At 54.2% G+C, this 22697-nt stretch overlaps 1 protein-coding gene across 4 annotated transcripts; it reads right to left on the reverse strand.

Moving 5' to 3' along the window:
* Positions 1–1880: 1880 nt before the first annotated feature.
* Positions 1881–22576, reverse strand: HOMER3 (homer scaffold protein 3). 4 transcript variants are annotated; one of them, XM_068996897.1, is made up of 10 exons: positions 22106–22576; positions 13588–13730; positions 11384–11540; positions 10275–10406; positions 9779–9886; positions 7167–7288; positions 6204–6360; positions 4462–4572; positions 3704–3784; positions 1881–2183 (listed from the first exon to the last, which is right to left on the reverse strand). In XM_068996897.1, the coding sequence occupies exons 2-10, from the start codon at positions 13599–13601 to the stop codon at positions 2124–2126; spliced, it is 942 nt and encodes a 313-aa protein (XP_068852998.1). In that variant the 5' UTR covers positions 13602–13730; positions 22106–22576; the 3' UTR covers positions 1881–2123. The 4 variants fall into 4 exon arrangements, with proteins under 4 accessions (XP_068852998.1, XP_068852997.1, XP_068852995.1 ...); XM_068996896.1 differs by having other exon boundaries at positions 1881–2186; positions 22106–22575; XM_068996894.1 differs by having other exon boundaries at positions 1881–3028; positions 22106–22575.
* Between the last annotated feature and the right edge of the window lie 121 nt (positions 22577–22697).

Genomic DNA, 22697 nt, shown 5'->3' on the forward strand with positions numbered 1-22697 from the left:
GCCAGGCCCAGGGAAGATCCCACAAAGCTTCCAGAGCCCTGGAAAAGGCTGCTCCGAGATTAATGAGGGGCCTGGCCTTGCTCCTGCTGCGTTTTGATCCCACAGGAGCCAAGGGCAGGAATTGACAGAACACCCAGAACAGGGGGCTGGCACCTGCCCAGGTTGGGCTCTGAGTCCTGGGAAGAGGCAGAATCCTTGTGCAGGATCCCTGGGATCCATGAAGATCCCCCAATCCACAGTTTGAGCCTAGTTTAGCTGCAGATGCCTTATTTTGTGACTCACTGCATGATTTATACCCCTTCCTGAATGACTTCAGACCTCCCTGCAAGACTTAGACCTCCTTGCATCATTTATAGACCTCCTCACATGATTTTTAGACCTCCTCACGTCATTTTTAGACTTTCTCACATCATTTTTGGACCTTCTCATGTCATTTTTGGACCTCACTGCACGACTTTTAGACCTTCCCACACTCAGCCCAGCCTCTCAGAGGGTCGGTTCTCTGCTGCAGGTCAAGGTGGAGCCCTCAGGGGTTGCTCTGAGGGTATCAAAGGCAGAAGGAACTGGCAGAAAAGCTGTTTTGGTGCTGCACTGCTGCCTGAGCTGGCTCAGAGCAGGTCCTGGGGCCACCAGCACGGAATTCCCTGGAGCTGGGGGAGCTCCTGTGTGTGTTTTCCTCCTGGGAGTCCTGCTGGGATGTGCAGCAGCTTGATCAGGAGCTCCCTGCCTTGGGAAAGGTGACTCAGCCAGGTGTGGCAGCCACCAAGGAGCAAAGCAAGGCTGGAATTTTGCTGCCAGAATTTAAGGATCCATTCCCAGCTCCACCTCAGCCACGCAAGAGAACCTGGTGGAGAACATGAGGAACTTTCTCCCGGTCTTTTTCCCTCCCAAATCCCACCCTCCTGCTTCCACAGCAGTGACAGAGATGCAAACTAAACACACCTTGCTTGGAGCTGATCTCTATTTCAAAAGAAGGTGCTCCTGGAGGGAGAAAATATCCAACACTGGCATGGGGTGGGAAACAAATCCCAAAAAATTTTTTGCCACCCACTTCCTTCCTTCTCTTCTTCAATACCCTGGAACAAAATGTTAGTACAGCAGCTCCAGCCCCAGACAGTTGTGAGAACACTTCATGCAACAGAAATGAAAATAAAGTAAAAACTAACCAAGGGAAAAAGAAAAACCCAGACCCAGAGGAGAAGAGCTCTTCCCTGGCTCCTCAGGTCCGGGAATTTCTGTGTTTCCCTGGGAAAGGGAAGGGCTTTGCCTGGCCACGATCCAGCACAGAGTCACCAGCAGTTCTCTCCCCACTCCAGCAGATTCCCGAGGTGCCAGACCCGGGTCCTGCCCTGACTTGCAGCGGAGTGGGGGAGCTGCGGGTTCCTCTGCGGCCACCAGGTGAGTGAGAGGAGAGGCAGGGCCTCTCCACAGGGAACATTCCCAGGATTTCTGCTGCCTTTGCCTAATTTTTAGTGGCAAAGAGGACAAAAATACAAGCCCAAAACACATCCAAATCCATCAACATTCCTGTAAGGTTACAACTACAGCTACAGACACTCCCACAGGCTCTGGGAATGACAGAGGTGAGGGACACAATTCCAGCTTTCCCCGGGCCTCCCTCAGGCCTTGCTCAGTTCCAAAGGCTGGACAACATCTAGGAGAACTCCCAAACTTCTGGGATAACTCCCAAACTTCCCACAGGCCCCTCAGGGCACTGGTCCCAGCGTGCTCCCAACACCTCCTGCTCTCCTTGAATCCAGCTGGGACCTGTCCCCGTCACAAGGAGCAGGACATGAGCAGGACATGAGCAGGACATCCCTGGGGCTGCTTCCCAATGTAAGAGGGGAAAAAAAAAGGAAAAAAGAACCCAAGAGCAACTGTTGACTTGCTCCATTTAATTTCAATTAACTGCAGCCCTCAGAGGCCAGGAGAGATGCCAACCCAGCAGCTTGGTGGCCGTGCCCTGAGGGATGTCCCATTTCCCAAATTCACCGTCCTCAACCAAGCCTCTGCTCTGCTCAGCTCAAAGTTTTCACCAGTCATTAAATCCCACCGTGTTCAACTCAGCCAGGCTTTAAACCCTGCAGTTCTTCCTCTGGAAGAGCAGTGGGAAGGACACGGGGTCAGGGGAGCTCCCATCTCTGCAGTGGGGACCTCGGGGTGCTCCTGACAGTGACTGGATCCTGCTGGAAAGACACAGGATTGGGGAAGAGGAAAAGGAGGAACTTGTCCTGGGTGTGCTAAACTCCTCCTCCCTCCCCTCGGTGAGGGAAACAGGCAGCTGATTTGCAAAAGGCAAGTGGTTTCCTAAAAAACTACAGAAAAAAAAACCACCAAGGCGGCTCAGCCCCTTCCCCTTAGAAAATGTAAAAACCTGGGAGACACAGTGTGGCAGCAGGGAGGTGGGAAGGCAGCACGGGCACAGCTGCCATCTCTGGGCCATGCCACGGCCATGGCAGGGGCCAGAGAGGTCTGGCTGGGACTTCAGGTGCTCCCTGGAGAGGATTTGGGGGCTCAGGTGCTCCCTGGAGAGGATTTGGGGGCTCAGGTGCTCCCTGGAGAGGATGTGGGGGCTCAGGTGCTCCCTGGAGAGGATTCGGGGGCTCAGGTGCTCCCTGGAGAGGATTCAGGAGCTCAGGTCCTCTCTGCCCTGCTCTGGGGGCTCGCTGGGCAATGAGTGGCTGGTCTGGTGTCCACTCTGTCCAGGCAGCTGCTGGTGGGGTGGCAAATCCTGCCCGGACAGGCCTCGAGGCTGCCCTGTGACCACAGGAGCTCTCGGTGCCCAGTCCCAGCTGAGGCTGCCCCTGCTCCGAGGGGGCTGCTCCGGCTCTGCTGCTGCTCAGTTGCTCTCCACCAGCTTGGCCAGTCCCTGCCTGAGCTCACTGAGCTCGAAGATCTTCACATCCATGATCTCGGCCACCTTGGTGACCTCGTTGTGCATCTTCTCCCTCTCGGCCAGGGTCTCTGCCAGGGTCTGCTCAGCCAGGTGAAGGCGCTGCTCCAGCTCTGCGTTCCGGGCCTCCAGCTCCTGCCAGGGACAGCCAGCACTGAGGTGGCTGCTCAGAGCCCCTGATCTCCCCCAAGCAGCCCTGCTGCCACCCACAGCCACCCCGTGTCCCCAGGGATGTCCTTCCCTGAGGGATGTCCCTAGCCTGAGCCACCGTGGGTGAGCTCTGTCCCCACCCCAGGCCCTGCCCGTGGTGTGAGGGTGTGGAACTGCAGCTCTCCCCACGTGGATCCTCTCCAGGCTGGTGGGATTGGCTGTGTGGAGCTGCTCCTGCCATGGGAGCCCATGTGGGGCTCTGGAGCTCTGAGATAAGCACAGGCTTATCTCCGAGCCCCAGAGAGGCACATCCCACTCCAGCTGTGTCCCTGCCAGCCAGAGCTCTGCTCCAGCAGGAATTCAGGAATTCTGAGGGTGGAGGGTGACAGGACACCCCAAGCTCTGCCACAGTCCCATGGTCAGGGGCTGCTGGAAGTGCTCAAGGAGAGAAAAGGAAGGCTGGGATTGCTGCTGGCTGCTCTCTGTGCCCCGTGTCACATCCCTGAGGGACACAGGGAGGGTGGCAGAAGGCAGAGACACAGGCAAGAAGCTGCTCCCAGCATCCAGAGGCGTGGCAGCCCTCTGGCATTCCCTCTGTGGCTCCAAGGAGAAGTGGGGATGGATCTGGGAGCTGAGGTGTCCCAGGTGTGCCACCTTTACCTGCAGCTTCTGCAGCGTCTCCTCGCGCTCCCCCTCCGCCTCCCACCGGCCGCACTTCTGGCTCTTCAGCATCTGGATCTCCTGGAGCACAGGGAGGGAGAGCCTCGTGTCAGAGCCACCCCTCTGCCAGCAGGAACAGCTCCCAGCTCCCAGCCAAGGCCTCTTCCCTCGCTCCAAGGAGCACAGAACCACAGGCAGCTCCCAATTTTCACACCTCCCTTTCTGTGTCTGCTGTACCTGGGTGAAAGCCCCTGCACAGCTCTGCCCCAGCACTTCTGCTCCAGGCCTGGGGAGGGGGCAGAGATCTCCTCTGAGGATCAGGAACCCCAAAACAGCTCCCTCTCTTCTTCAGTCCCTGCTCTGTGGCTCCATCCCTGCACCAGGCCAGCAGCAGGGATGTGTAAATCGCAGAGATCCTCTCCACACCTCTCCTCCCCCACAGCCTCTGTAATTAAAACCCTGCTTTAAATCATTCATTCATTTAAATGCAGCGAAAGGGAGGAGCAATTACCACACCAGAGGCCAACTGCCACCACAGATGGCTGAGAGGGGAAGGGGTAACAGAGCTCTGCAGAGGGCCTGAGCCTCTCCACTCCAGGCTGGGGACATGGGAAGCATGTCCAGCATGTCCCAGTGCTTCCCTGTCCCTCAGCTTTGCTTCCTGGGGAGGGAATAACGAGGGCCCTGAGCTCAGAGCAGCTCTGATGACTGACAGGCTGCTGGTGATTGACAGGCTGGGGGGGTTATCACAGTCTCACCTCATCTTTAGCCTTGATCAGCAGCTCCAGCTCCTCCAGGGTTTGGCTCAGCTCTTCCTTGTTGTTCTCGCTGGAGGAATCGTGAGTCCCCTGCGACTCCAGCTCTGCCACCTGCAAGGGGAGGCTCCCTCAGAGCTGCAGGAATTTCCTGCCTCCTCATCACCCACTGCCGTTCTCTGCCATGTTTGGGCTTCCCTGGAAACCCACCTGAGTTCACAGCAGCTCCCACCTGGGGCTGGAAGGAAAAAATTCCTTCTGCTCTGCCTGGATCACGCCCAGCAACACTTTGTGGCTAAAAAACCCAGTTTAGAGACTCTGTCTATGCTTTCTCCAGGAGTTTTGCACTTCAGCACAGCTGAACTGGCTGACACCAAGAACCTGAGCCTCCAGCCCAAAGATCCAGCTCCATTTGCACCTCTGGGAAGAGATTTCCCAGGAAAAGGGAGTTACTGCAGCTCAGCAGCTGAGCTGGAAGGGCTTGCCCAAGAGTACTCCCCAGCTCTGAAACATTCAGCTCGGTGGCTTGGATTATTCATGAGGAGGATTCATTTTTAAAGCTCATCACAAGGGCTGCAGCAGCTGAGCTGGGGCCAGGCTCCCACTGGGGCTGCTCTGAGCTCTGCAAACACCTCCAGTGACAAGGACCTCACCCAGACAGGCAGCACATCCTGGTGTTCCCAGGAGCAGGACAGCACTGGATCTATGCCCAGGGTGGCTGTGAGCTGCCAGGATCACAGGGTGGTGGCCAGAACCCACCAAAATGCTCTGATTTAGGGACAATAATTGAGATGTTTCACTGAGTTACAGTTTCTTCTGTGATTCTGCCATGGCTCCAGTGTTGTCCTCCAGCCGAGGCTCCCCAAATCCTCCTTCCCAGCTCTCAGCTGAGTGTGCACAGAGCAGGGGCAGGGAAAAGTCAGCCCGACCCAGCCAGCCCCAGAACCACCCCCAGCCAGCCACACACCGAGGTCTCTGCTGCTCCTGCTGCAGAGCAGAAGAAAATCTGTTCCAGCCACCAGCACTGGGAACCAGCACCAGGCACGGGCAATCCTGAGGGATGGATGTTTACTGCACACCCTGGCCACACCACAGCCATCGAGTGCAAACAGCTGTTAATTGCTCCAAATCCCTGCTGGCTCTTCAATGAGCCATCTCCAAGTGCAATGGCTCCGTGCCTCCTTCTCCAAGCCTCTGGAGGCCTTTCCCAGCCAAACCCCAGCTGTCCTTAAAAGCCTTTTCCGAGCACTCCAGGGCTCTACCCTCCCAGCAAAGCCACCCGTGTGACTGTCACTCCCCTGCCCAGATCCACACAGAGGGGCTGTGACCTCCCTGCCACTCTGGAGGTCAAAGATCCCGTTATTCCAAGGGAACAAGGGCTTGTTTGTGCTGCGCCACACGGGTTTCATGATGTTGCAGCTCGGATCCGAGCTAATTATAGCAGCCAGAGCAATCTTCATCCTTCCTGTCAGCAGCCACACATCGCCCTGATGCCTGGCCGGGGCAAACAGGCCTTAATCTTGCTGGAAGCTGGGAATTACTTCCAGAAAATCTGAAGGGAAGCTGAAATTCTGTGACTTTGCACTTTGGTTTCCTCCCTTTCCCCCCACAAGGACTCAGCACACACAGCCTCATTTCTTGACATGATTTCCCTGCCAGGCTCGTGCAGCACCCTGGATTTGCTGGATTTGATGGCAAAAGGGGGTCAAGGGCAGCATCTGGGCTGGGGTTTGCCCCGAGCTCACCCGCTGGCGCAGCGTTTCCGTCTCCTCCTGATACGCCGTCAGCTGCTTCTTCCACTGGTCCACGTTGGCGTTGGCCTCGTGCAGAGCAGCCACCAGCTTGTTGTTGTTGTCCTGGAGGCTGAAGAACTCAGCTTCCCACTGCACCTCGCTCACAGAGCTGGGGGAGAGAGCAGGAGAGGTTCAGGAGAGGGGTGGAGGCTTCTCTCCCCATTCTGAGTGCTCTTTTTCCATAGGTTTCTCTCTAACTTCCCAAATTTAAACACTTCCTCCAGCTCTGAATCTCCCCCTCTGTCCTTTATCTCTGGATAATATTTGGCTTTCAAACTTGAAGCTGCACAAACGATACTGAGGTTAATGGGGTGGGGGAGATCCAGGTACTCTGAAGGGGTTCTGCAATGTGGGATTGTGAATCCATTTCAAAAATCCATATTAGAGCAGAGTTTGATTTGAATAAAGCCCAGACTCAGGAGAAAGTAGCAAAGGACACTTTGCTTTTGATTTAAAAATACTCTTAAGTGTTCAGCTGGGAGCTTGACAGGAGCCACAGGGCAGAATCCAGCCCCAAGTCTTTTGAAGAGACAAAGAGAGGAAGCAGCAGGGACTTTGCTGGAATCATCAGGGGAATTAACACAAACACAGCCCTGGGCCAGCTGGAAAAGTGTGAACATCTCCTGGTATCACAAACTACTGATCTGTAGATAACTGGCATCAACCCATCCCTCCTGCAGGCACAGAGCATCTTCCTTCCCACGCTGCCTGAGCAGCACATTTCCAAGCTGGAGCAACTTCCCGCTGGGAAAGGGGGAAATGAATCCAGTGGAGGGTTTGAGAAGCAGACACGGGGCATTACTCAGAGATCTAAAGGAGTAGAATTGCCCAGAATTATTTGGGATGACAAAGCCATGCACCAAGTGCTGCCAGAGCACAGAGTTTGGGAGTCAGGAGCACTCGTGGCAGCCTCACCCTTCTGAGAGCATCTTCTTCAGCCTCTCCTTCTCCGTTGTTATCTCCACATCAGCACTCTGGCTCCGGAATAATTTATCCTCTCCCGGCCCATTGGAGCTGATGATGGGGCTGGGAAGTACCTGGGGGATGAAGGAGGGGTGGTCACCACCAGCAGTGAGGCCTGGACTGGCCCTGTGGCCACGAACCCAGCCTGGGTTCACGGGGTCAGTTCTCAGCCCCTGCACTCCTGGGACCAACCTGGATCCCTCCCAGCTCAGGGAGAGCTGGGTTTGTCCATGTGACAAGAGGTGACAAGAGGTGACAGGAGGTGACAAGAGGTGACAGAAGGTGACAAGAGGTGACAAACCCCCTCAGCCATGGCCCAGGGGTAGCTCTGGGAGCTCTCTCTTGGACAGGGAGGTTGGTGCTTTGCTCTTCCAGCAGTGCCACATCCTCCCTGTCTCCATGCTGGGCTGGGGCAGTGATCCCAGTGCAGGGGGAACAGATCCCAGTGCAGGGGACACCAGATCCCAGTGCAGTGGCCTCACAGCTCACAGCCATCCCTCCCTCCTGCTGGGACACAGGGAATTCTCTGGCCCTCAGCTCCCCCTGAGAAATGCCATCGGTGTCACAGCCTGTCACCTGAGTCCTGTGGCCAGGCCCAAACCTCAGCTGCTCAAAGTGGCCTTTTCAGGCCTTTGCTGAATTCCTCAGAGGATTTTCTTGCTGGTTCTCAGAGCACTGGGAAGATTTAAACTCCAAACACAGAGCTGCCAGGCCGCCTGGGTTCGGTTCAGCTGGAATTCAGACACCAGGTGACATTCTCAGGGAGAAAAACTCTGTCATTGCTCAGGGGACTCTGGCACCCATTTTCCAAAGGTGTGGGAGAAGAAACAGCCTCTGCCCCTACAGTTAATCCTTCTCCATGGCTCCTGTTCCTGCACACTTCAGAAACGGAGGCAGGAAGGGGCAGAAGTTCCTCCTGTGGTGTGAAGCTGGGAAGAGTTGAAGATGCTCCTCACTGTTGTGTCTCTTCCATTCTCCACAGGGACACACCCTGAGTTGGGGCTGCTAAATGGGATGGGGATTGGCCCTAAAAGGTACCAGAGGACAGGGAAGAGATGCTATTCTGGGAATTCCCCAGCCCAGAAAATGTGAAGCATGAAGAAAGTAGCACAGATGCAGAAATGAGGGAGGCCTGATTTAATTTCAGGAGACAGATCCGCTCTGTGCTCACTTGCAAACAGACACACAATCAATTATTCAGAGATGAAACTCGTGTCTGGAGCTCTGCTAATGCACAGCCCAGCAATCAGCAGCTGGGACAGCAGCAGAAGGGATGGTGGGGAGGGCAGGAATGTGGGACAGGCTGTGCAAGCAGGGGACACCACACGTGTCACTGTCACTGCAGGCAGGGCCCTGCCCGTGTCCAGGTGCTCCCACTCGGAGAGGAGCAGGCTGGGATGGGAACAGGGCTCAGTTTTAGCACTGCTGAGTCAAGGCAGGAGAATGAGCAGAGCCTTGGGCCAGGTCCCTGAGCTGTGCATGACCTCCCCATCCTCCTCTGCCAGGTGCCACCTCAGCACAGGGGACAGGAGCGTGTCCTGCTGTGGCACCTGAGCAGCTCTGCCTGCTGCAAACAGGAGAACAGGGGGAATCTCTGCTCCCAGCCAGGGCAGCTGGGAGATGGAGGCTGCAGCTGGGAGAGGGAGGCTGCAGCTGGGAGATGGAGGCTGCAGCTGGCCAGGAATCTGTCTCCAAAAGACTCCAAAAACTTTGCTTCTCCAAGGAATAATCTACTCCCTTCTTTACCTGCCACCCATTAGGACAGGGCTTGGAGTGAGCCAACATTCAGGCAGATTTCCCCCATTTTTGCACCCCACGTGACATTTCCAGTCTCTGCAGAGCCACCACCTCCCTCTTCTCCCTGCAGGCCAAGGTACTGTTCACACTCCCTCCTCCTCTGCTGCTGCCTTCCCATCTGTGCCCATCCCAGGGAACGCCGTGTCCTCCAGCCCACTGCTCCCCTCCTGCTGCCAGGAGCTCTGGGGACGGCAGAGCCACCTCTGGAGCAAAACTCCTTGGGAGGCCACCTCCAGCACCAGCATGGAGCTGCTTCTCCACAGGGAAGAGCAGCACAGAGCTCCCCACAGCTCCCATTCCAGCTTAGCTGTGCAGGGAGATTGCCAGTGGAATGATGTGGGAATGAGCTGTGATGGGCTGCAGCTTTCTGGCTGAGAAGAACCTCCTGCAGCCTCAGAAAAGGCAGGAAAAAATGATTGGGAATTACAAAATAAACACCAAAAAAACAACAACAACAAAATTCCAACCACCACCACGACGAGAAACGCCCACACCCCCTGCATGGCTTTGTGAGATATGATACGGGTTTGACAGTTTAACTGGGAAAGAGGGAGCAGTGTGAGCCTTCCCAGGAGCTCCACTCAAGCACTAATTAATTAATTCATCTATATTATGTGACCTCAGGGCCACTGGTGTCACCAAAACCACTGTCCAGCCTGGCTGGCAATAAAGCTCTGGCAGAGAATGGGATGAGAGCAAGAGGAGAGCACCACAGGGACCATTTTCTCCCCTTTTCCTCATCCCTCTTCCCTGTTCCCAAGCATTACCTGGTGGGAGGTGATGTTCAGGGCAGGATTGGTCAGCTCTGTTTTATCCTGGGACTTCTCCCTGGCCAAACGAGCTGCTTCCTTCACTTCCTGGAATTTCTCTGCAAACTGGAGGGGAGGGGAAAAGTCACTGTGGGGCTGTGCTGAAATGTGCAACAAGCAAAGCTGATGCCTGGGTTCCTCCTCTGTCTGCAGCTTCATTTAAAATGCTTTTTAATTTCTCTTAAATAATAAAATTCAGGGAATAACCTCTGAATTTGGCACTCGGGGCTGCGGGTTCAGCTAAACAGCAACAACAGAAACGGGGCCTGCAGACTCAGCTCCATTTGTGATGCTCAAAGCACTCTGCAAATGCCACTTTAAAGCTGTTTTTAGTATCTCTGCACCTCAAATTACACTATAGCCCGGTGAGAGCAGCATTCCAGCAGGTCCCTAAGGTTTTTCTGCAGAGGCTGAGCTCCCCTGAGGGTTTTCAGAGGTCTCCCTGCAGCATTACCTGGGACAGGTGTTGCTCCGAGGCAAAGCCCAGCCCGTACACGGTGTTGGCTCTGCTGTCAGCCCACTGCCCAAATTTCTGGGATGTCTTTGTGAAGGTCATGTTGGGGGTGATGGTGCTGTTGATGATTGCCTGTGGAGAGAGGCAGTGCGAGTCAGGAAACCCCAGGCTGCTGCCCTGGTGTGGGATTGATCGGGGAATCGGGGAATGCTTTGGGTTGGAAGGGACCTTAAAGATTATCTCAATTCAACCTCCTGCCACGGCTGGGATGTCACTCACTGGACCACCAGAACCCTTGAGAACTCTGGGAATTAGGGGTAGAAATCCCTGGCTTTTAACTTATAAAACAACACTCCAGGTTTTTGTGACCAAAAGTCTGACTACGTGACACGAATGAATCTTAATGATCTTTTCTACTGAAAAAGGAAAAAATAAAACCCTCAGTACCACCAGCTTCCTCCACTGCTGGAAAAGATGATGAGAGACAGTTTGTCTCTGGGGCCTCAACAACATTCTGATGTTCTCCCTTCTCGTGGCAAGAAGGGGAAAAATAAAAGGTTTAACCAGCACTCAGGACAAGCTATTACACAACCCTCTCTGCTGGGTAGGGGAGCAGCAAAATCAGCTGCCTGGAACACTCTCTGCCATCAGAGAGCTTCAGGAACCAGCCAGGAAAATGCCCATCAGGAGCAGTTTAGGGAGAGTAAATCATCTTTTGTGGAGGTGACTTCACCTCTGAGCCTCCCTCAGTCTCTGTTGTTTCACCGAGTCTGCAAGGCTGGGCTCAGCACAGCATAAAAGCTCTCAGAAAACACTTCTGTGACAGCAGAGTGGGGAAAGAAGGGACAACATCAGATCCTCAGGCACCTTTTTGATCATCAGTGTCACCTGAGCACGGGGGCAGGGATGTTTTACCTTCCACGCCCTGCAGGAAGACACCGAAATGCCTGTGCTGAGAACTGCCTGATTTGACCCCAAAACCACCCACAGCAGGGCAGGTTTGGGCTGGGAGAAGCTGCTTTTGTGGGGGAGAAGCTGCTTTTGTGGGGGAGAAGCTGCTTTTGTGGGGGAACAGCTGCTTTTGTGGGGCAGAAGCTGCTGTGCCCCACCTTGGTGCCCCCCACGCTGATGATCCTGTACACGTTGCGGGTGGCATCGTAGAAGTAGGAGACGGTCAGGGCGTGTTTGCTGGCAGGGATCCAGTTCCTTTTGGTGGCAGGGTCGATCTGGAAAACATGGGCCCTGGTGCTGAAGATTGGCTGCTCCCTGCAGGACAGGAAAACAGGGATGTCAAGGCAGGGAGAAGCTGAGGAAAGGGGGAAGTGCAGCATTTCCTGCTGCTCATGTTGCACTCCTGCCATTCCCCTTCCCTGTGTTCTTCCCAAGCCCACACCAGCCCCTCATGAGGTTCTGGGCAGGGAGCAGCAGCTCCCCACTGTCCCTGCTGGCATCACTTCACGCCCCTCTTATCACGACCCAAGCTCTCCGGCATTCCCGTCAGTTGTTTTTCCAAGAGTTCTGGGTTTCTGCCCCGGAGCCCTCCACATCCCTGGGACTCCTCTAAATCCCAATTTTAGAAGCTGGGGGAGAAGCTGGAATCATCCTTTGCTGATGCCTGAGCAAAGGAAAAGCCTGTGGCTGTTTGTGCCTCCTGTCTGTCCCCACCATCCCATGTGGAGGCAGCAGCTCTCGCTTCTCAGTGACCTTGCACTTGGAAAATCCCCTTGGCACAAAAACGGAGGGAGTTTCACCCCAGGCACAGGTTTGTACCTTCCTCTAGAGCTGGACCTCTCCTACACACTTGAGACAAGTCCTTGTACCCAAGGACAGGCTGAAAATTTCCAGGTAAGAACATGAAAAGACCCCCAAAATCTAATTTTTGGGGCACAGCTGGTAGTCCCTCACAGCACAGCCATTGGGGCAGGGTCATGATCAGGGTTTATATTATTTTTAGCCTGATTTGAAGCTTTCTTCCACCATCCCTCATCCCTGAGTGCTCAGCTCATGGCAGCTTCCCCAGGAACAGGATTTTAGGGCTGTTGTATTAATTCTGTTTTGTAGGATATCTGCAGGGTGGAGCTGTAGGGGAATGGAGGGAGGGAGGGAGGGAGGGATGGAGGGATGGATGGATGGATGGATGGATGGATGGATGGATGGATGGATGGATGGATGGATGGATGGATGGGATGGATGGATGGAGGGAGGGAGGGAGGGAGGGAGGGAGGGAGGGAGGGAGGGAGGGATGGATGGATGGATGGATGGATGGATGGATGGATGGATGGATGGATGGATGGATGGATGGAGGGAGGGAGGGATGGATGGATGGATGGATGGATGGATGGATGGATGGATGGATGGATGGATGGATGGATGGATGGATGGATGGATGGATGGATGGAGGGGGGGAGGGATGGATGGATGGATGGATGGATGGATGGATGGATGGATGGATGGATGGATGGATGGATGGATGGAGGCAGGAACTGAGCATAATAAAAAGCTCCTTCCCCTCAGCTCTTCCTCCCCTGACTCATGCCTGGGAAGCACATCCTGCAGCCAGGGCTCACATCCCAGGATTAAAGCAAGTCCCCCCATGAATTCAAGGAAACTCTTCACCTCCCAAACGTGCAGCTGCTGAAGGCAAGTCCTGAGCCCAGCACTGCTGGGATTTTGGAGCCAGGAATATCTGAGCTGAGCAGAGATGCTGCATCTCAGGGATCAGGATGTAACTGGAGCGTTCCAGGGGAAGGAAGGAATGTTTTCCATGACACAACAGTCCAGCTGCACCAGGGCTTGGGGGATTCCTCTGACTCTGGTCCGACACACGGCACTGGCCACACTCAGCACCCAAACCCAGTGAAATCTGATGTGCTGGAACACTCCCAACCCCCCCCGGCAGCTGCAAGGCACAGGCACAATCCTGCTTTGTGGAGCTCCCCAAAATCCAGACTCCTGTGTTTCCTTCCCATTCCAAGCACTCCCAGTTGCCACGAACAGCCTGTCCCATCAATCCAAATGCACCTGGTGCTTTCCAAACCCAGCCCCGAAACTTAGCAGGGAATATTTTATTTCCTTCCCACCTCCCAGCTCCCAGCCTGTTCCCAGGTGCCAGCCCTGACTCAGATCTCTTGTGACAGCACGAGGGTCTCCACATCCTCTCTGCCTGGATTTTTGGAATGAGATTCAAATTTTCCAGGCTCCATTCTCACACAGATTATGACTTATCTTTGACACACAGGAAAAATTGATGTTCCTGCCCCTAAAACCCCCAAATGCTGGGCTCATTTTGGGAAGAACAGAGGCAGGACTTTACCGAGTTGTTGACATTTGTTAGTAAGGGCAGGAGGCTACAGGCCCGTGCAGTTAGTAGGTGTCCCCTCTCCTCAGCTCCTCCTCAGGTGTCTCTCAGCTGCTCTGAGGTTCCTTCCTGGCGCTGCCTCCACAGGGATTCATTCCCTAGCGATGGAAAAGTCCAGCTGTTATTCCCCAACACAACCAGGCACCTTTAGGGGCTCTGTCTTCCCTGAATATTCACAGAGTTTCTCGTTTGCAATGATTTCTCATCACTGAACAAGGTTTTTTCCCCTGTCATGGGAGATAATTGGGTGAGCCGTGCAACTGGAGTGAATCCCTTGGCAGCAGGTGCTGGCTGCTGGGAGAAGGCCACAGAGGAGCCTGGAAGGCTCCAGCATTTCCAGTCATGCCCACGTGATGCTGCTGCCTGATGGAAAACCCTCCTGGGAGATCATTCCTTGGGCACAGCAGCTGTTCCTGGGCTCCTGTCCATCCAGGATCCTATCCCTGTATTCCCGTCCATCCACGGGGCTGTACCCAAAGCCCTAAAAGGGATGAGGTGGTGCCAAGCTGGGTGTCCCCAGCGTGCTCTGCTTGGGGACAGCATGGAGGTGTTTGTGGTCCTTTTGCAGTGCAGGGAAAAAAGAGACAATTTCCAAGGGCCTGGAGTACGAGGACACAGGGAATGGCTTCCCACTGTCACAGGGCAGGGTTAGATGGGATACTGGGATGGAATTCCTCCCTGTGAGGGTGGGGAGGCCCTGGCACAGGATGCCCAGAGCAGCTGTGGCTGTCCCTGGATCCCTGGAAGTGTCCAAGGCCAGGCTGGAGCACCCTGGAACAGTGGAAGGTGTACCTGCCCATGGCAGGGGGTGGAATGAGATGATTTTTAAGGTCTTTCTAAGCCAAACCATTCTGGGATTCTATGAAAGTCTTTGTTTGTTTGCTTGTTGGGTTTTTAAATCCATCAGATGATACAAATCGCACCCAGCTCGCACAAGAATTTCATTGTGCAGCTCCTGGCTGTGCTGCAAACCTGCTTTCAATACTCACTGGTCTGACAAGGTTAAAGCAAACTCCCCAAAACAAAAGCTGCCAGGAGCCTCCGTGGTGGAGCACAACAAAAAGCAGCCAGGAAGAGCAGGCAGCAAGGCAAACCCAGAGGGGAGAAAAGCCAGAAAGGCTGCAAATCGCAGGGCACACCTCTGAGAACTCACAGCTGGGGCATGACACGGAAAATGCCTCTACCTCCAGAATCCCTGAACAGTTTGGCTTGGAAGGACCTTAAAGCCCACCCAGTTCCACTCCTGGGACACCTCCCACTGTTCCAGGTTGCTCCAGCCTGGTCTTGGACACTTCCAGGGATCCAGGGGCAGCCACAGCTTCTCTGAGAATTCCATCCCAGCCCCTCCCCACCCTCACAGGGAAGAACTTTTCCATAATCTCCAATCTAAACCAACTCCATCCGTTCAGCAGTTTGACCAAGCAGAGTGGCTCAGGCAGGTGAGGACAGAGAGACAGGGCTGGATATGCTGAGGGACATCCAGGAGGTGACAGCCAGAGCTGAGCTGCAGCAGAAGCTCTGCTTGAGGAGCACCCAGGCCAAGCTGCTGCCGTCCTGCTTCCCAAAACACTACAAAGCTTTTAAAGACAGCCCTGGGATTCAAAGTGTCGTGTTCTATCTCCCGTTACAGCCCTCCTGTCCCCTGTGCTTTAAGTGCACACTGAATTCAGTCCCTGAAATGCTGACGCTTCTTTTCCTGCTCCCAGCCGGGAGTCCCCGCACCAGTGCAGCCCCAGCAGCGAAAAGGGCACGTGTAAATAAAACCACTTACATCCCCCCAGGGCTGGCCTTCGCAGATAATTAAGGAGAACCAAAGCAAATGACTGAAAGGACAAAGATCTGGCTGAGACACAGACGTGTTCAGCGAGTGCCTGATGGCAACTGGAAGGGATCCAGGTCTCATCCCTGCCAGCGTTTGCTCCCAGCACAGGGGGGGAAGGGCAAAATTCAATATCCCACGGCCCCTGAGAGCTTAAGAATGACTTGTCCCGATGGATATCCACTGAGACTCCGGCAGCAGCAACAGTAAGGAAAAGAAGGGATGATTTAATTCATTTCCCTGTTCCTAAAGGTGTTCTTCACCTGGCTCCAGGTGCTGCCTGAGCAAAGACCCGAACGCCTCCCCTTTGGCCTCTCCTTACAGGGAAGCTGTGGGAAGGTCACAGGGAATGTTTGGGGAGGACGCAGGGATCCGGGGGATGGATCAAGCGTTTCTGATTTGCTCCCTGCCCGGGGAGTCTGACTCAGTGGTCATCAGGAGAGGATGTAAAACTGCTCACTGCTCTCATTTCCTCCTTGGTTCTCAGATGAGCTCCCTCTCCACGGCCTCCAAATTGATTTCTTCATGAATAGCTGCTTATTTCACCATTGCCACGAGAGCAAATCGTTATTTGTCCTCTTAATTTACGGTCTCAGCAGAGCAGCAATGAACTGAGCAGGGCAAAGGAGAGGGACCTGTCAGGTGGGGACACGGTGACACACGGCCAGGACCCTGGGGACAGCACCCCCCGTGCCAAGGAGGGACAGATGGCATCAGTTCAGGCCCTGCACCAGCACCACGTTTTGCCTAGAGGGGAACAGTGGGCACGAGAGGTGCCAGAGTCTGGAGAGGACTAAATCCAGCCCTGCCTGTGTAATCTGAACACAGATGTCACCCAGGCTGTCCTTGAGTGTCCTGGCCCGAGGTGGGCTCTGCCCTCCCGGTCACAGGAGCCTCTTCCTGAGGGGGATCTGCTCAAACAACCCAGAGATAACGGCAGGGCCAGGGATGAGCCACCTCCTCCCGGAGAGGACACCCCAAAGAGTGGGAGCAGGGGGTGGAGGAGGTTCTGCCCCAGGTGAGCCCCCAGATCTCTTCAAAAGGGAGGCAGAGAGAAGAAATCGGGGGTTTATTGTTTCCTTTAGATCTTTATTGCACCACAGTTTCTACCCCGGCTGTGGGGAGGGCTCTCCTGACTGACAGCTGCCTTTAACTCATGCTTTGTCCTTGTTCTCCATTTTCTTGTGCAACCTGGAAGATTTTTCCCACTGAGCTCCACTTCTTTGTTTGCTCTCGGTCATTCTCACCTCTCAGCCCTGTCTGCGGCCTCTGACACGGTCGTTTAGTAACTGGATTACTCACACAGCCGGCTCACCTGCCCCCACCCTCTGCTGCACAACCAGGGAGCACAGACCTGAGCTTCGCTGCGGAGGGAGAAGCTTTTTTGGAGCCACCGCTCCTCGGATTTGTGTCAGTGTTTCTGCCCTGTTTTCAGCCGTGTGCCAACAGAGCGGGATTCAGACCTAGACACGAGTTTTCAGAGAGATTCGGTGGGGGAGCCCAAGCCCAAAGCACTCCGAGGGACACAAATAGCGAACAGATTCGGGATAAAGTCTTTTAGTACCTTTAAGGAACGTCCTGGGGAGGCTGAGCTCACTGACTGCACCTGCCTTGGTGCTCCTGGCTGGGGTTCAGCCAAGGGCATCTCTGGAAGTCCACGTGCTGCTGCTCCCCGACCTGCGCCTCCTCTCACTCCCTCCCTGCAGCTTCTCTTTGCAGGGACATTCATTTCCCTGTCACGGAAAGGCGCCTCCGTGCACCTGGATGCAGAGGATAATCACTGCAAACACTCTGCTCCGTGGCCCGAAAACCAGGGACTGCCTTGCAAGAATTCACAAAGCAGCAGCTCAGCAGGGCCGTTCGCTCCCGGGGATCAGGGCAGGGCAAACTCGGCCGCAGGGCAGGGAAGGGGTTTGGTACCTTCTGGGGCACCGTGCAGCCACAAGGAGCGAACCCCAGAAAAGAGGGGCTTGTTATAAATGTACTGTGGTGTTGGCTTTCCGCGTGTTCCAGAATTGCTACGGATGGATTGTGATGTTGGGTTTTTTATGTTCCTTAACGTTAGAAAAGCTTTGCCTGGGCTCTGTAATGTAACGCTGTAGAATGGCTGCAGTTTGGGTGACAGTTTGGGAAGGATCGGGGGAGGGGGTCTTCACATTCCTGGAAAATCTCACTTTTCAAGAGGATCTTTTGGGTGTAAAGGTGTGCCTTTGGCTCTCTGCCGAAGCACCCGGCAGTAACGCCCTTTTGCTGTTGTCTCCTAATTGTCCCTTTTATTAAACTTTCCTTAAAACTTTACAAAGAGTGAAGCTCGTTTTTCACAGGCCGCATGTTCACCGCTGATCCTTCCGCGGCCAGGACCGCATCACAAATAGTCCCTCCTGGCGGATCACTCCGCGGACGGCCGCATCACCGCTGATCCTTCCGCGGCCAGGACCGCATCACAAATAGTCCCTCCTGGCGGATCACTCCGCGGCCGGTCTCATCACCACTGATTCCTCCGCGGCCGTGGCCGCATCACAAAGAGTCCCTCCGGCGGATCACTCCGCCTGCGCATGCGCATAACCGCTGATTCCTCCACGTCCAGGCTCGCATCACAAATAGTCCCTCCAGGCGGATCACTCCGCGTCCAGGAGCGCATCGCCGCGGGTCCGTCCGGCCGATCCCTCTGTTATAAATGTACTGTGGTGTTGGCTTTTCGCGTGTTCCAGAACTGCTATGGATGGATTGTGATGTTGGGTTTTTTATGTTCCTTAACGTTAGAAAAGCTTTGCCTGGGCTCTGTAATGTAACGCTGTAGAATGGCTGCACTTTGGGTGACAGTTTGGGAAGGATCGGGGGAGAGGGGTCTTCACATTCCAGGAAAATCTTATCAGAAAAAAAGAACCCGAAACCAGATGGAATGAACCAAGGAAAAAGATAAGACTGATGATACTCAGCAACTCCAAAGAATTAATGAATTATGCATGATGGTGATGAATAGGAAATAAGCGATGTATTTTTAAAAGAGGATCTTTTGGGTGTAAAGGTGTGCCTTTGGCTCTCTGCCGAAGCACCCGGCCGTAACAGCCTTTTTACTGTTGTCTCCTAATTGTCCCTTTTATTAAACTTTCCTTAAAACTTTACAAAGAGTGAAGCTCGTTTTTCACAGGCTGTTCTGATAAAGGCCCATTGGCAGCCACAAGAGAAAAGGAGGAGCTGCACAACTCCCTGATAGCCGGAGGCAGCCGGGGGCGATCAGGACAAGGGCGGGGAGTGGCCTCAAGCTGTGCCAGGGGAGGGTCAGCTTGGACATCAGGGTGGTCAGGCCTTGGAAGGGACCCCATCCCTGGAGGTGTCCAAGGAATTCCTGGACGTGGCCCTCACTGCTCTGGGCTGGTGACAAGGTGGGGATCGGGCACAGCTTGGACTCGATGATCCCGGAGCTCTTTTCCAACCTCAACCATCCCGTGATTCTGTGATCTCCCAGCTGCTGTGGTGGAGCTTCACTGCAACTCCCCCAAAGTCCTTTCCCTCTCCAGGTTTGGTTTCCCGGCTGGGTGTCCCCAGGGCAGTTTGTGCAGGCACAGGGGACGTGAGAGCATGTGAGCAGGACAGAAATGTGCCTCAGCCCTGGCAGCCGGCCCACGGCCACGCTGAGTCAGCTGAGAGCCCTGCCTGGGGCCGGACCAGGCTCTCCCTCCTCTCCCCAGCCCAGCCCTGAGTGAGAAACCCCCCAGCAGCACCAGCCAGGGTGGTTTTGAGGAGGGTTTGGTCAGGGTGGGTTTCAGACAGAGTCCCTCATTCCAAAAGGCAAAACTGGAGCACAGAGAGGGCCTGAGAACTCTACCCCTCCTCCTCCTCCTCCAGGGCTGTCTGTCGTGGTTTCCTTTTATCTCCCCTCAGCAGCCTGAGGAGCTGCTGTCTGTCTGTCAGCGCTGTTTGGGGAAGTGGGGGCTAATGAGACTCAATCCTCAGCTCCTTCCCTCTGCCTTTCTCCCTGAATTCCGACCCCTCCGGAGCCTCTGGACTCTGTGGGCGCGGGTCGTGCCTGGACAGTCCCTGTCCTAGTCCTGTGCAGGGCCTGGAGTTGGGCTTTGGTGATCCTTGTGGGTCCCTTTCCATTCAGGATATTCCATGGTTCCACCCCAGGACACTGAACTGCAAAAGTACTTTGGGAACAAAGTTTGGGAGAGCAGATTCCCAGCCTTTGTCCCAATAATCGGGAAGGTTTTCAATCCTCTTCACTCTCCTTCTGGTGCTGCACGTTGTGACCTTGGGGGAAATGCAGGGACGCTGCCAGTGCCCAGATGGGACTGGAGGAGGCCAGAGCTGTCCCCCCCAGCCAGGCAGGGAGGTGCTGCAGCTCCAGGAATAGGATCCTGCTGGGGGCTGCTTCGATTCCCAGGAGATTCCCGGGCAGGGCTTAGCACAGGAATGAGGAGCAGCTGCCTCCCAGGCTGTGCAGATAAAGGGAACCCTGGCCGAGCGTGTTGCCTTTGGATCGGCTCAGGGGACAGCCACGAGCAAGGTCAGGCACACACAGGGGATGGAGGGCATTTAAACACTCAGATTTTATGTTTGAGTTGAGGGATTGCTTTTTTTTTTTGGGAAATCACCCCCATCTATGGAGCAACTTGGCTGCTCCTGGGTGTTCCACAACATTTTGAGTCCTTTTCCTGGGACAACTCCTGCAGCAGCTCCTGCTTGGGGACACAAACACCACTGCTAGAAGTCTGTGCAGCAATTAAAAGTTAAAAAAAAACCCCAGCGGAGCCAGGCTGCAACTCAGGAATTCCTTACACATCCCAGAAAATATGTCCAGGAATAATGAGAATCAGAGAAGTGGAGATCCAAGAACATTTCTCCATGTGTCTAACACACCGCGCCTCTGCATTTCCACACCGAAGCACATCCAGGCACAGATCCCTGCTCAGCTTCCCTGGGAAAAGTCCCCCAGACCTGCTGCTATTTTTGCCCTGTCCTTGCCAGAGCTCCAGGAGCACAACTCTGTGACAAGGACAGCTCCAAGTGCCTGTGTGGCAGAGGGCAGCATAGCTATGAGTGGCTGAATTAATTTGGGATAAACTCTTTAGTGCTCAAATTAGAAGCCAGTAAGTTGCACGTCCCCGTATTTATATTTGACAATCCATCAGCACCTCCCTGTATTTATAATTTACAATACCAGCAGAAATGTGAGGACGTGGCCACTGAAGGCTCAGCTGGATGTAACTAAATTCACTTCCCTCAGGATCAGGTGTTATTTCCAACTGTCCCCTTCAATACCTACATTCCGTGGATACAGATGAATCCACGGAGAATTCATCCTGGAAAACCAGAATATTACAACCAAAATATTACAAAGAAGTCGAACACGGAGGAATGAAAGCAGAATCCCTGCTTTAAAAATAAGTTAACTAAAATCAGCTGCCTGAATGTGCTTTTAATCTCTTTTGTAGCCAGACTTATGGAAATGCTGCTGGAAGCTGCTCAATATCCCTGTGGGACCACCAAACCCACACTTTAATCTCAGAAATTAAATGGAAATAAGGAATTTTGGGTGGAAATGTCTGGCTTAACTGCTTTTGCTGCTCCACCAGTATAATTACAGACTGATGCTGCATCCCAACATTTTCCATGGAGCTGGAAACCCTCAGAAGAAATCCCATAGTTGCTGGGTGTGCCTGCAGGAGATCCAAGACGGATTCACCCAAAAGTGCTAGTCCCGAGCTTTGGCCTTGTTAAACCTCTCCTGGCAGTTCTGGAAGTTTTACAGTAACTTTGCAGATCACAGGGAAAGTGACAGGAAAATAGGGACACTGTGATTTAACCTGGATCAGCACATCCTCTGCCAGCTTCAAAGGGTTTATGCCAGCCTCCCATTACTGTCGCTTTTGATTCCTTACTTCTACCTTTTCTGCTTCTCAAATCCTGTGTTTGACTGGTTGTTTTATCTAGGTAGTCCAAAAGGAAAATTTTAAAAAAGGAAAACAAGCCCCCAGGAATGTTATTTATTTCTCTTGCCCTGCCAAACCCCACGTTTGGAGGGAATTATCCGACAGGATTCCTCCAGATCCACGTGGCTTTCAAACAGCCCCAAAAACTCTATTGCACAAGAAACTCACAACGTGTCAGGTCCTAAAAGTTACGTGATTGAGACTTAGAACTGGGACATAAATTAAATACCTGACTAAGCTCCTATTTCCATGCCAAAATCCACTGCCACATCCATGCAGCATTATTTCACTCTTGGAAAATCCGAGGGGGATCATGAACTAAATCATCGGGGAATTTCCAGCAGCTCTTTATCCAGACAGAAATGCAAACAGGATCCATTTTACTGAATGCCAGAGTCACAACAAACCGAACAAAATCCTTAATTTTTAACTTCTGGAAAAGTTTGTGGGCACAACCCCGGCTCCAGTCCTCCCAGTTTGGATTTCATATAACACACAGATCACCAGAGCCTTCCCTTGCCCACTAAAGAAGTTGCAGCAACTCGCAATTGCCCACTTCCATACCCCTGAAATAAAAAGCAAGGCTAAACTTTCAAGATCTCAACGTGGAAAAAACCCCGCCATTTAACCCCTTCATTTCTTTCGCCGTTGCCTTAAAAACAGCTCAGCGGCCATGAATAACAAAAGCAGAGCAAGAATAACAAACCGCCGGTCTCACCCCATCCCCGCCGGGTATCGCTTCTCTCCCGTCCTTCCTCGAGCTGCCTGCGATCCTCCCCACGGCTTGATTTCTTTCTCCCCTTCCTCTTTCTTTCTGTCTTTCTCCGGATGCGGATGCTCTTTAAATTTCCTCCGGAATTTCACTTTGAAGCGTTGCTGCTCCGCGGGGCGAGCGGGGCAGGGCGGCACCGGCACCGGGACCCCCGCGCAGCCCGGGGCGCTCCGGCTCTGCCCCGGCGCTGCTCCGGCTGCGGCTCCCAGGCTCCCTCCTTCCCTTCAGCATGGGAGGGAGCGGCAGGATGAAGGTGGTGCCTCTCCAAGCCTTTTTTTTTTTCCCCAGACAAAGCGTCTCCCCGCGAGTTGCGCGTCCCCGCAGCCCCGGAGCGCCGCCGGCAGCCCGAGCTCTTTGTTCTGCGGCTCTGCCGGTCCCTACCCGCTCCCTCCCTGCTCCAGCCGCCCCATCCCGCTCACATTTCGCCGCTTCTTCTCCCGACTTTATTCCCGGCGCCGGGGCCGGCTCGGCGGCACCACCTGCCGGGGACAGCGGGGCTCGCTGGCACCGCGGTGGCACCGGGGTGGCACCGGGGCAC

This window comes from Aphelocoma coerulescens, chromosome 28, assembly GCF_041296385.1.
Source record: "Aphelocoma coerulescens isolate FSJ_1873_10779 chromosome 28, UR_Acoe_1.0, whole genome shotgun sequence".
In the NCBI taxonomy this organism is placed as follows: domain Eukaryota; kingdom Metazoa; phylum Chordata; class Aves; order Passeriformes; family Corvidae; genus Aphelocoma; species Aphelocoma coerulescens.

Coding starts and splice junctions, on each gene's coding strand:
- HOMER3 (XM_068996894.1), bottom strand. Junction 9,887..10,274: donor CGGAGCAACACCTGTCCCAG/GTAATGCTGCAG, acceptor CCTCCCCTCCAG/TTTGCAGAGAAATTCCAGGA. Junction 7,289..9,778: donor TGAACATCACCTCCCACCAG/GTAATGCTTGGG, acceptor TTCATCCCCCAG/GTACTTCCCAGCCCCATCAT.